The 12,726-nt window shown below is 45.3% G+C and overlaps 1 protein-coding gene across 1 annotated transcript in view; it reads left to right on the top strand.

Annotated features, from left to right (window-relative positions):
* RAB40C (RAB40C, member RAS oncogene family) overlaps positions 1–12,726 on the top strand; it is a 61,588-nt gene that overhangs the window by 29,710 nt on the left and 19,152 nt on the right. Inside the window, exon 2 of the mRNA XM_019507674.1 lies at positions 11,963–12,023. Coding sequence (XP_019363219.1) covers positions 11,963–12,023 — 61 coding nt within the window. The remainder of the gene's footprint in view (positions 1–11,962; positions 12,024–12,726) is intronic.

The following is a 12,726-nucleotide window of genomic DNA, read 5'->3' as shown; positions in this document are numbered from 1 at the left end:
CAGCACTCTGGGGTGGAGATTGTCTGGACCAGCTGATTTTTAAATACGTCCGGTCCCTCCAGAAGTTCCCTGACTGGGTTCTCACTGACCCTAGGCCTGGGTGCGCCTCCCCTGGGGTCCCGGGGGTTCCGATGGGAGGAGTGACCCGGTCCCTGCTCAGGAAAATGGAGGCAAAGAAATTGTTAAATAGGTTAGCTTTGTCATCTGGTGTGATGACCAGATTTCCTAGTGTGTCTTGCAGAGGCCCCACGTTACCCAGTACCTTTTTTACCCCCTATGTATTTAAAAAAAGGACTTCTTGTTGTCCTTGATCCTGCTATGTTTCATATACTCCTGTGGTTGCATCTTTCAGGAGGATTTTCCTTATTTCCCATTTTGTATTTGTTTTCTCATTGGTTTTCAGACTTTTCACTGTTGGCCAAATTCAGATTCTTATCATGTAACATGGTAATGAAGGCATCGCTAAAGACCAAACTGCATCTTTGTAATGCCCCACTAACCATCTACCTGACTTTGATCTGTTCTTCCCATTTTGTTTTCTAGGGTTTTGAATCCATAGCTAAATTCTGAAACACTGTATGAAATCTATATAGCTCTCGGTTACCCCTCTTAACTTTCTTGTTCGGTGGATAGTGATAGAGCTCTTCTAGCAAAGTTCCTTTATAAATCTCTTTTCTACTGATCACAGCTCCATTATTTATCCTTCCAGAAACTCTTAACTTGTCCCACTGTTTCTGGGGTGGATGTTTTAGCTGTACTGTGTTTAGTGCCTGGGAGCCCCAGTCATGGATTGGGACTCCATTTATACCTGGTGCTGAGCAAACAGGACTAGATGGCCTTTCTCAGTGTACTGATGAATTTATTAGGTTTTAGTTACTGGTAGAAACTTTACTTGTGAATCTGTTCTTTCTGCATTATTATTAATCCCAGAGGATGTACTTGCATTTGAGTAGCTTCTTTTTAAAAAGGAAATAAAATATGCCTGCCTGAGTTCAGTTTTAAAGTCCTTTCTCTTGACTCCTGTTGGTAGCTAGGTGCTACCAATCAATGTCTGCAAGTACTTGCTACAAACTGCCATTTTCCTACTTTTCCAAAAAATCTCACTACCCTCTTGAGTTGTGAAAGTGTTTGTTCACTACCTCTGTAAACATTAATGATGTAGCTATCCTGACTGTGAGCAAGGTTGAGTCATCCAGTTTTGTCCTAGCTGGCATCATTTCCTGCACATCAGTGCACTGGCTCAAATCTCTTCTCCTCCTACTGTCAGCATATTAGATGGATTGCAAGGCCAGGATAATATATCACAGTGCATCCGACTTTTCTTCTCCAGAGGGTCAGCCACAATATTGTTCATTAGTTTCTGCCAGCTGAGAATCCAAATTCATTCCAGGAGCTGTCTCCAGAGTCCTGGAACAGCGCACCTTCTGGGCTAATTACGTCTGCATTTTAAACAGCAATCTGCTGTTTTAAAAAGAGCCGTGCTGGTGAGACTAAGTAACAAATCTGTGAAGCATGCCTTGTTCCCCATCTGTCTAATAATGCCCTGAATGGCAGGTTGTCATCTGCTCTTCTGCTCTTAGTTATGCTACTCTCTGGAGAAGCCTTAAAAGGTCGACTTCATAGGACCACATTGAAGGGATTGGTGGTTTATGGTTATAGTTATTACCTTGCCTCTTTATAAATTAAACCAAGCTATATTTTGCTGATTTGTGTCTAAAACTGAGAAATTTGCCTTGTAATTTCAGCAAAGGTGTGTGGGGTTTTTTGTCTTGTTTGGATTTTTTTAGCTTACAATTATTAGGTATGAATAGAGAACACACAAAGTCAACATTCACAAAAAATAAAATGAATAATTTTTTGAGCTATGTTGAAATCTCAATATTAACATTTGTAATAAAGCATTTTGTACAACAATGACTCATTTTTTGTCTCTCTAATAACAGACAAGTATTAATATCTGGTAAGAAAGACACACAGATAATAAATGTCCAAGCACAAAGCTTGTGGAATGTTATGAAACACCAATTTCACTGTCTCTTCAGTCCAAATTTTTTGGTTAAATGATATTCTGCACAGAAACTGCAAGCTATAGCATTCACACACCGCTGCTAACCTGAGTTAAAACCCATCTAGCTGAGCAATGGTAGCAGTGGCCAGAGTAGTGCTATAGGCTACATATAAGCAATGTGATCCAGCAGAAGGACTCTGGAGCCCAAAAGAGACCTGCTATTCACTTCCTCTGACCTTAGACAAATCACTTTTACTGTACATGCCTCCCCATCTGTAAAATGATTTCCTTCTCTATAACCATGCTGGAGAGAGAAGTGCAGTGTTACTTAAAGCTGTTAGTCCTCAGGGATTGGCTTGGCACAGACCTTATGCGAGAGAAGAACAACTAGTTCAGTCTGATCAAAAAAGTACAATCATGCTGCTAACAGCAATTATGGTTGTAATCTGCTGATAGCTGGTGGTGTTCCAGTGTTGTCATCAGGGACCTGGGTTTTCTGTTTGCTGCGGAAAAGTGCAGATTTTCTCCTTTTTAAAAGTGAAAACTGCAGGAAACGGCAGGTTTCCTCTTACAGACTGGCAGCCTTCCAGCCTGCAAGGAACTGCTTGGTGGTGGGGGCAGGGCAATTAGAGGCTGGGGGGGGCGCTACGTGTGTGTGTGTGCAGACACTCATGTGGCAGGCATACGGCCAGGTGGGGTAGCGGAAGCAGCCCTGGTAGCTGGATGCAGGTTAAGCCTTATGGGAGGGGGGATTTGGAGGGCTAGGGCTGTATGGGGCATGCATGGGTGGCTAGGTGGCAGAGGTGTTGGGAGAAGGTGTTTTGGGCACTGGTACTGTGGGGGGGCAGCGGGCTCTGAGGCAGCACTCAGTGCTGCTGCTGAGGCCAGCTCTGTGCTGTTGCCACTTGGTCCCCGAGGGGGATGGGGGGGTGCTTCAGGTGTGTGGCAGGGGTGGGGGCCAGTGTCCATGCCCATGCTGTTGGGCACAGCACAGGAGCCCCAGCCCAGGGTATCGTGCATCATGGGTGTCCCCTCTGCTTTCCTCCTGCCTGCTGCCCACAGCATGTCTGGGCCAGAGCCATGCTCAACTTCCTGCTGCCTCTGTGGAGTGTGGTGCTGGTCCTTCCTGGTGCATCCCAGCCCCAGTCAGGAACGCAGGGCAGCATATGGTACCTCAGCTGCTGCCTGTAGTTCGCTGCATACACCTCATGCTGGAGTCTGTTTTTGCAGACCACCATTTTGTGAGTCCGCGTGGCGCAGGGACAGCTAGGGGCCCTCTCTGGCAGGGCTGGGTGGGGACTGTAGGTTGGGAGTGAGGGGCACCAAGCATGGCCCAGGCGGGCAGAGGACTGAGCCGGGAATGAGGGGCACTGGCAGGGTCAGAGGGCTGCAGGTCAGGAGTGAGGAGCATTAGTGGGGATAGGGCAGGGGCTGCAGGTCAGGAGTCGGGGCACTGGGAGAGTCAAGGGCTGTGGGTTAGGAGTAAGGGACACCAGCAGGGCTGGGGGTGCTGTGGCTTGGGAGTGAGATGTAACGGCAGGGCACTGGCATATATTGGGGTTGCTTAGCAGCAGCAGCCAAGGTTGGAGCAGGAAAGCTGTAGCTGGACCCACATCCTGGTGAATGAAGGGATGGGGAGATCTCTGATCTTTCCATGATGGGGGGGAAAAAACCAAAATCAAATGCCGAGATATAGGTATTTAGAATTTATTTTATTATAATGATTGCAGCACTGGTGGGCATCCAAATTGCTTTAAAATTGTAAATTATATCAATAAAATATTGTTTTAAATTGATACCTATATATAGTGGCATTTCATTTTAATTGTGGAAAAACATGGATTTTATGTTGTTTAATCCGAGAATTTGGGATTTTAAAGCAAGAAAACCAGGATCCCTGGTCATCATTAATGGTGTTTTAAAGGCCATCTCCAAAGGTGAACAGGGCTATATGCCCTTTCTGACAGTTCTGATGTACGCAAGGGCTGGAAGCCTTTTTGCTGAAAACCTATTAGATTTTTTTTTTTTTTTTTAAAAGGAAGAACCTTCCAGATCCCTTGTAAAAGAGTAATAATGGGTGCACACCCAAGTTAGAAAATCCTTTGGAAGCTTCCAAAGTCTTAAATTCAAACTCCTCTTCACAGACCTGCCTGTAGCCTCTCTGGGTTTAAGTGTGCATTGACTGTCAATGCCAGTAGCAATGTCCTTTGGCTGGACCTGGCAAATTGCACAGATAAACACTCTGAGAACAACTCATTCCCTGATGCATGGCACAGGAGGTGCAACTACCAATAAAATGGTACTGCAAGCTAAAAACATTGCTGGATGCTTGGAGTAAGATGGAATTTTTCTTTTGTTTGTCACTTGTAATGGCTTCAAATATTGTAATTAGCATACAAGAGGCATGTGGGAGGGTTGCATGTTTGTTACTTTTTTATTGCATCAGCTTAGTAATTGGGACAGATGTTGGACAAGCTTCAGGTCTAGGAAAGAAGTTTGAGCTCTTGTATGTTTCCTAAACCATCAGGGTTACAACCCTGCACTGCTGCAACATGACAATTAATGTGGGCAGGGACACTTTTTCAGGTGTGTTTCTCTTAAAGTAGCTGTTTCAATTGATATCAAATATACTGTATTTGATTGGGGAACCTGGAATGAATCGGAGAATCCTTTAACATGTAGCTTTGTGCTCCAATGAAAAATGTTAGCTTCTCTTTAACTTGCCTTATGGTCAGTGGTTGCTCCTATTACTGACAAAATAAGCAGCAAAGTTGGGATTTCTCCAGGGTCTTGGGGGGCCACCACAATACTGATCCTGTTGAATCTGTACCAGGTGTTTAGAAGCTTATTCTGTGAAGGGAATTTTGAAGCATCTGTCTGATAGTCAGTTCTTCTGGTAGGGAGCTCTAGTGCTTTAAAAAATATCAGTCAACTTGAAGTGGTATCAGTCTGCTTGCTAAGAGTGTACTCTGTGCTGAGACTGATTTTTTTCAAGGCCTCATGCATTACAACACCATTCAACGGAGGTCAAGCGATCTCACCGAAGTGGTAAGATAAGCCTTGTGTTAGACTCTTCTTTCTGCATGATCTAAGGGCAGTTACAGCTATTGAACTAACTTCACAGACACTGCATAAGGCATAGTAATAGCAAGTATAGAGCTCAGCTGTACGCGTTTTGCAATATGGTGCTAAAGCTGGTTCCTATTAAGCAGAGAAATGTCAGTTTCAGAATGAGCTGTTTTTTGCTGCTGTTAGCCTGTATTCAAAGGGAAAAACCCTGTAAACCCCAATGTTAAAATAGATTCTAGCAGAGTTTAAAACTTGCTTTAATTTGCAGCTTTTCAGCTTGCTGTTTTTTTTGCAGCTTTGCAGGAAAGTGAGGGATTTGCTTGGCTGTACAGCAAGCTGCGGCAGTGCCAAAAGCATCTGTGCAACAGTGTCATCTAGCGGCAAATGAGCAAGAAAAGACTGTCCTGACTCCCCTCAGCTGCAGAACCTATTTCGGGGTGAGGAGCAAGGGAGCATGTTGGTAGAGTCTCAAGCACTAGCTGTGTAGCCAATGTGCAACAAAATTGAGTACAACTCAACTGATCTAGCCTAGTACATTCAATGAAGAATTAAATTAAATCCTGTGCAATAAATTCCTAAGGGCTGTGCTTTAGCTACATTCAGCCTCAGGGGGTGTCTCTGTTTTTTAAAAGGATTAAAACATATAATCTTTTAAATTGTGACTTTCTCACAGTTGTTGTGAGCTTCCAGGCTGTATATCTGGATGTAATGTAGCCATCAGATAAACCTGCTGTTGAAGGCAGTCTCTGCAGTCTTAAAAGGAGGACTTTCCTTATGCACCTTAGTTCTCACTACTTCCTGCCAAGCTGCAGCAAAACCAGTTACAATTTCTTCCTCCCAGAGTAGTTTGTGTGGGCTTTGTTAGTCACTTAGCTACTAAGCCACTGCTTAATGGTCTCTCTAAAAAAAAAAAAAAGCAGATGATAAAATACAGTTGGACAAGTTATACCTTGCCAGCTCCTGATGAGTCACACAACTTTTAAGGTGCCTGTTTACTATGAATAGCACAGCAGTAAGGTAGAAGCTGTGGGTTTGAAAAGACTGCCAGATTTCCTGCATGGCTACATGAGCATTCTGCTACTTCTCTAGCAGCCTGGCAGGAAACTGCAGGCTTATCCCGCATATTGCTAAAACAGACCTTCCTTCCTACTGCCTGGATATAAAAGGTGCTGTCTGGTAAGCTTACAGCTTTTGAAGGAACTGTGCGGAGTGCTGTTGATGCCCCGGATGTATGTAGTGGGTCTTACATGTGTTCTTTGAAATGTTACTGTTGTGTAACCTGTCTCTGTCAACTAAGCAGTGAGTTTGGGCATTAGAGGAACTGTTTTATGGGATTGGTAAATCCTGTGACAGCCATGTATAGCTAAATGTAATTTTGTCATTGTATATAAATGCAAGACTGTACATGCTGTCATGACACTTCACTGTGTTGGGACTTATGCTGTCAGATTAGCATTTAAACACTAACCATATTTTAACCAAAACAGTGGCACAGAAAAGTCTGGGAAACAACTGGCTTTGTTTTTTAACTCAGGCTTATACAAACTCTGGACTCTTAAATCTGCTGACTGCTGTGATAGAGCTCTGGGGGTATGATGCTGAAGGAAAGTGCTTTAACCTCTATTTGTAGCACTTCAGTGTCAAAAAGACTGATAAACACTAGATAGAAAGAGATGCAGGCCACCACTAAGGTTCATCCACACTAACCAAATTTTATGGCACCTGCCAACAACCTTTAAGAAGTACAGAGATGGAGGCTTTCCTCCATCTCTGTACTTCTTTAAAGCTTTCCTTTGTGTTGCACCTTTGCTTAAAATGTATAAATTAGACCAAGCAAAGCACTAGCAGATATTCAAGCATCCATCCTCTTAAGAAATGGAACTGGAGCTCAGTTTCCTAATTGAGATGAAACATTTTAATGTCTGATCAGGTTCTGTTCTGGGATGGTCTTGGGAGAATGTTGCATGGTTAACCAGGCTAGATCCCTGTTAGGCATCACCTCCTTTCGTCTCACATTTTAATGCAGGAGACTGCAGTCTGGCTGCAGTGGGGGACAGGTGCTCCAAGCTGCTGCTGGTGTACCTCTACAATGATCTGCTCTTTCAGTTCCTGGTCTGAGGTGAGGCTAGACGCCTGCTGGAGGGGTTTAATTTATAAGCACCCCCCACCCCCAAGTCTCTCTAGGCATCTATAATGCTCCAATTTCTGCAGCATGGGTGCCAGATACTACTGGTTAAACTCAAACCCATTAGAGATGTTTCCCCCTTGCTGTATGTGACCAGGCCCAAAGACCCTCTATCTAGCTTTCATTTAAATTGCAAAGTGTATTTTCATATAGCACTACATCAACCCATTACTGCTATGACTAACTTGCAAAACTTCACAACAGGGAAACTGATGCCTTTTCAGAATGTTTCATGTGTGGAGTAGGAGGCTTTGTGAAAGCAGAGGTTCCATGGAGCTTTTCCTGTCTTTAGTGGGCTTGTGGTTTTGTAGCTTGTATGTTTGAGTCTACCTCTTGTTGAGCCAATTGAGCACTGCTGGGTGTACAAGGAACAATAGCCAAGTAATTAGTGGTACCCTGGAAATGTGTGACTTTTTCACCCCTAAGAATATTGTTGCTATTCTCTGTAGGCATCTTGGCTTAGCACTTGCCCAGTGTGATTGAATGCTGTAAAGATAGGGTTACCATATTTCTCACTTCAAAAAAAGAGTTGGTTGTTTTTTGGGCTTTTTTTTGAACATACAAAAAATTAGAACTCTTGGTTCCAAAAAGAGGGCACCTGTGGGGGTGGGAGGGGTGGTAATATGATTGGGGGGCAGTGATATGCCCATGTCCTTCCCCTGCCCCTTACCGTCAAGCCACAGACCCCCCAGCCCTGCTGCTGCCTCTCATTCCTGACCCACAGTATCCCCCCGCCCACCCCAGACTATGCTGGTGCCGTTCACTCCCAACCTGCAGCCCCCTAATCCCTGCTGATACCCTTTGCTCCCAGCAGTCTCCTGGCACTGCCCGTGCCCCATGCTCCTGACCCAGTCCCCAGCCTTGCCAGTGCCCCTCACTCGCAACCTGCAGCCTCCTGCTCCCCCCAGCCTGAGCACAGGTGCTGGCCCCAGTGCTGCCAGGCTGGCCGCGCAGCTTCCTGCTGCCTCCAAAGAGCCCTCCTTCCCTCACTGGAGAGGCAGACACCTCCCCTGACTTGCTGCAGCCCCAGTGCCCAGACAGCTTCCCCAAATGCTGGCAGGCACCCTGGCCCTCCAACCCTTGCCCTCCATAGACTTACCTGCATGCAGCTGCTTGGGCTGGTCCTACCACCCTGGCCAGCTACATGCCAGCCACATGCATGCACAGACTTGCATGATGCCCCCTACCTCCAATCACCTTCCCCCCCAGCCCCAAGCAGCTCCTTGCTAGGGCAAACTGAGAAGTGCTGGGAAAAACTTCAGTACTGAGCAGAGCAAAATCCTCGACACTTGATGATTACTGTATTTTAAAAAACTGCCCAGACGGAGATGGGAGGACCCAAAAAGAAGACATGTTTGGGAAAACCCAGATGTACGGTAACCCTAATAAAGAGCTTTCCATCCCAGTGCTTTGTGGGCGCAGGGAATTCCTGCACACGAAGCAGGATGGCACCTCAACAGAACAGAGACTGGAGGGGGGGAGGGCACAGGGGGATTTTTAATTAGCCTCATTTCCCAGCAGACTATATCCTGCGTAGTAATCCTGGGTCTTGAGTGGTCAGAATTAAAGATGTGTGTGGCGGGGGAGGGGTTTATTTGATTCCTTCTGCAGCTTTTTCCTCTTTATGGAGAAGCAAACTCTCTCAGTGAAGTGGGACTGCAACCAGGCGTGGGTAGCTGGGATTGGAAGTTTAGAGAGAGTTACTAATAGGGAAGTAAGTGCGATCGTTAGGTCGTGGTGGATGAAGATAAGATGTAAACTGCCTGCTTTATCTGACTAACTACTGGAAATAGTTGGAACTAAAGATAATTATCATCATGGCTTTTATAGCACCCCATCAAGGCTTAAATCTAACTTTTTTTTTTTTCCAGTAGCAGACATCCCCTGTTAATGGTTCAGGATGAAATCCATTTGCTTTATTGACAAAATTGTGTATTAGCAGATTATTAGGGCAGGATTTTGTGGTAGAAGAGAGTAAATACTTGGTAACACAACAGCCATTTGTTTAGATTCCAGACCTAAGTGCCCTCAGAGGCAGGAAGTAAAGGTTGGCCCCTTTCTCCATGCTACCCCAGCATGGAAAGCTTCATCTGAGGGCTGCCACTCCTGCATGCAGTTAAACCCTGTTCAAGTGTTACAGTAAGTGGAGAATGGAGGTGGGACGTGCTTAGTCTACTAACCAACCCACTTTTCTACACTTGAGTCTCCTTAAACGCAGCACTGAGAAGCTGCCAACTGCTTTTCCCCATTCCTGAGGCCAGCTGGCATGTTGGGGGCTGGTTCATACTTTTTCTCCTGTGTTCTGTGCAGTGACTTGCAAATTGGACATCTTAAAAAGGGCCAACCTATCAGGGTGTGATGAAGCCCTTATAAATCCAGATGCTTCTGGAAAGGGATCCTGCTTCCTCTAAAACTGAAAGAGCCAACAGGTAAACTAGCTTCCTGATCTCGGCATCATCTTTGTTTTGCAGAGGTCTCGAACACTTTTGAGGTGGTGTTGGCAATTGAGTTGCGGTTCCAAACATCAGCATCTTTTGTTGGTATTTTTGGTGCTGTTTGAACACTGGAGCTCAGTGGACTTGTGGTTCACACTTAGCAAGACTTTAAATGACCTTGTGCTTTGACTGATCCTTCCTCAAACATTGCTCTGCTCTATTTGACCCATGTGGTTTACACAGCTTATGATTCACCTTTAGACCCAAGAACTTTTGCTTTTCAAGTAACTGAGCTGTTTACAGTTTAAGTCTGAGTCGGCAATTGTTTGTAGCTTGGGGTGTTAGGGGCTGCTTTAACAGAGCTTGGCACTGAGCAAGTGCTTCCAGCATGGCCTGTATCCCCAGAACTGCAGCTGCAGTTACCACTTCCATCCCCCTGATCCCCACAGTGCTGCTGCCACCCAAAACCCCTCTCTGCTAAAACGTTACTGAAGTCCTCTAGCTTCATGGGCCAGATCCAGCCTGTGGGCCATAGGTTGTTGACCCTTGTTTAAGCAAATGTTCCAGGCTTGATATTAATTTGGCAACAAGCCCTTAATGAATTTTCAAAACCTTTTAAATAAGGAGCAGGCGGGTGAAATAGTATTACCACCCCCCTAGGCAAAGTCTGTAAACCCAATTTTTCACCAGAATCTGAAAAAACATAACTTTGAGTGGAGCTCCCATCTAAAATTCCTTAAAACAGAAAGGTCATTTAAATAGCTCTGCTGAAGGCTTGAGGCAAGTTTTGCAAGTGAAGATCAAATGCTACATGAAGCTGTGTTTTTTCTTATATTAGCCCTCACTCTCTGGTTTTAACTCTTGGACACTTGCACTCTTACCAGACCTTGGTATGTACTTCCTAGAACCACATTCTCCGTGAAAACAAAGCCTTGAGGTAAGCAGCATATTTTTGGCTTCATGGCAGACAGAGCAGATGAAGTTTCGGGACTTTTGTTTTAGTGCGTGGTTCTGAAGCTCACTGACTTGAAGTTGTGAAATGTTTCGAATGCTTTGAATGGCTTTACCATTTCTACCAGTCAGCAGCACAGACAATGAAGAGAGAGTAACTGACTCTTCTAACACAGTAGCACTGAAGCAGATGCCTCCTTGCTGCCAAAGTGAGATGTTTTACTTAAAGACAACTGCTGTGGCAGATGTACCTTGCTCATAAGTGTCAGTCCTGTTGCATGTTCCAGTCTCATGTACTAGGAAACATGGAATCAGTCCCGCTGGTAAAGCTAGATCCCCCAAGGTTGGGGGATAAAGTTAGTACTTGTAAAGTGGAAGCTGTTTGGTAGTCCTGTGTCTTAGGGCTTTTGCTGGCCCCTTGTTGGGTCCAAAAAGCAATCTTCCCCCTCCCCCCCTTCCCCCACAATGAATACTCTGATGTCTGGGGGCTTCTTTTGCCTTCCTCTGAGGCAGTGAGATGTTACCACAGTTAAGCTTGTGTGTGTAGGGGGGTTGAGTGGGTGCACTGATGCTTCTGATGGTACTTGGCAAACTCAGAAGTTTATGACTAGGGGTCTTATGACATGGGGGTCACACTGAATACTTAATTTTGATTCAGGAAGGAATTTTTGCTCTAGGTCAGATTGGCATGAATTATGGGGCGGGGGGAGGGAGGGGATTGCAGTGGTAACTTTGGGGGATCAGATCCTTTGTCTGTGAATGTAGGGGACTGTACTTGATGGAATCATCCTCCTGAACCTCTAGGTATCAGTCCCTAGGGTATACCCTCAGGGGAGGTTGCAAGATGGGCTGCATCTTCATTTAAAGAGACTTGTACTTTACAGACCAAATAAGTTAAAGTTCCTCTGATAAAAACATTGACTCTTTCTAGGTAATTGGCCCACAGCGTATACTAAATTTTTAGCACTATCACTTCGGGTCACGGCACAAACTAGTATGTTCCATAGAACTGCAATCTCAAGAGGTTTTTCTCCAAGACTGGAAGAGCTGGATACAACTAAATGGAAAGAGCGGTGGTGGGGCAGGGGAGCACAAGGGTTGCATCAAAGCACATTGCATTCTGGCATGAAGTTCTTCCCTTGATCACTTTTAATTCAAGGTGCCCCCAAAGTACCAGATGGTACATCAGGTAAAGGAGTGTCTTCTGTGAACCCCAGAACAGTAGAATGCAATAACCAGGGGAAAGTAGCTTGCATATGTATGTCTCTAAAGACCTGTTCAATGTTTGCTCAGCTTTTGTTGGCTTCCTTGCAGGAATTGACTACAAGACCACTACTATCTTGCTGGATGGCAGAAGGGTCAAGTTGGAACTCTGGTGAGTTATGTTACTAAACTACCTTGGCAGCCGGCCCAGAATGTCTTGGAACATTATTGTTGAAGCCTCCAACTGGAGAGAGATGATAGCTTCCTCTTGAAAACATGTTTGGATTCATTTGTAATGGTGCAAAACAATGGTGCTTGTGTTTTTGGCCTCACTGGCCAGATAAGGCTCCATGCTGCCCCCACTTGGCCAGGATCGGACTCTGGGGACTGCATGCTACCCTTACCCAGTCCCCTCACACTGGAATCAAGGCACAGACCACAGGGCTCCCCACAGATCCACAGGGAGCCCCATGGACTAGATGACATGGCATCAAGGACCAAATCTGGCCTGCAGTCCAGGGGTTGAGCATCCCTTGTATGCAAGAGATGCTGGCCTACTCCTAGTTTCCTTCTGGAATAACCCAGTGACCTTGCATATCTGAAGAGCAAGCAGACATATGCCTACCCCGTATACTGTTTTGCTGTGGTCCAAGGCAGAACATCATATAATTCATAATGTTTCTGTTTACTTTCAAGATGATATGCGTTATCTTTAGGAAAAATGTATTGTAGTGCTTTGTAGTTAATGTGTTTCCATGCCTCATGGAGCTTGGTGTTAATCCACAGCAGTTCTTCATCTTAAATTCTGTGAACTACTTGGTAAAGCCATTTTGTCTTGCAGACCAAGTTCCACCCTCCCCCCCCCCCCCCCCCCC

Source organism: Gavialis gangeticus, unplaced genomic scaffold (assembly GCF_001723915.1).
Source record: "Gavialis gangeticus isolate Ggan-Ray unplaced genomic scaffold, GavGan_comp1, whole genome shotgun sequence".
In the NCBI taxonomy this organism is placed as follows: Eukaryota; Metazoa; Chordata; order Crocodylia; family Gavialidae; genus Gavialis; species Gavialis gangeticus.
Note: the sequence above shows the minus strand (reverse complement) of the source record. Positions and strands in the feature narration are given on the sequence as shown.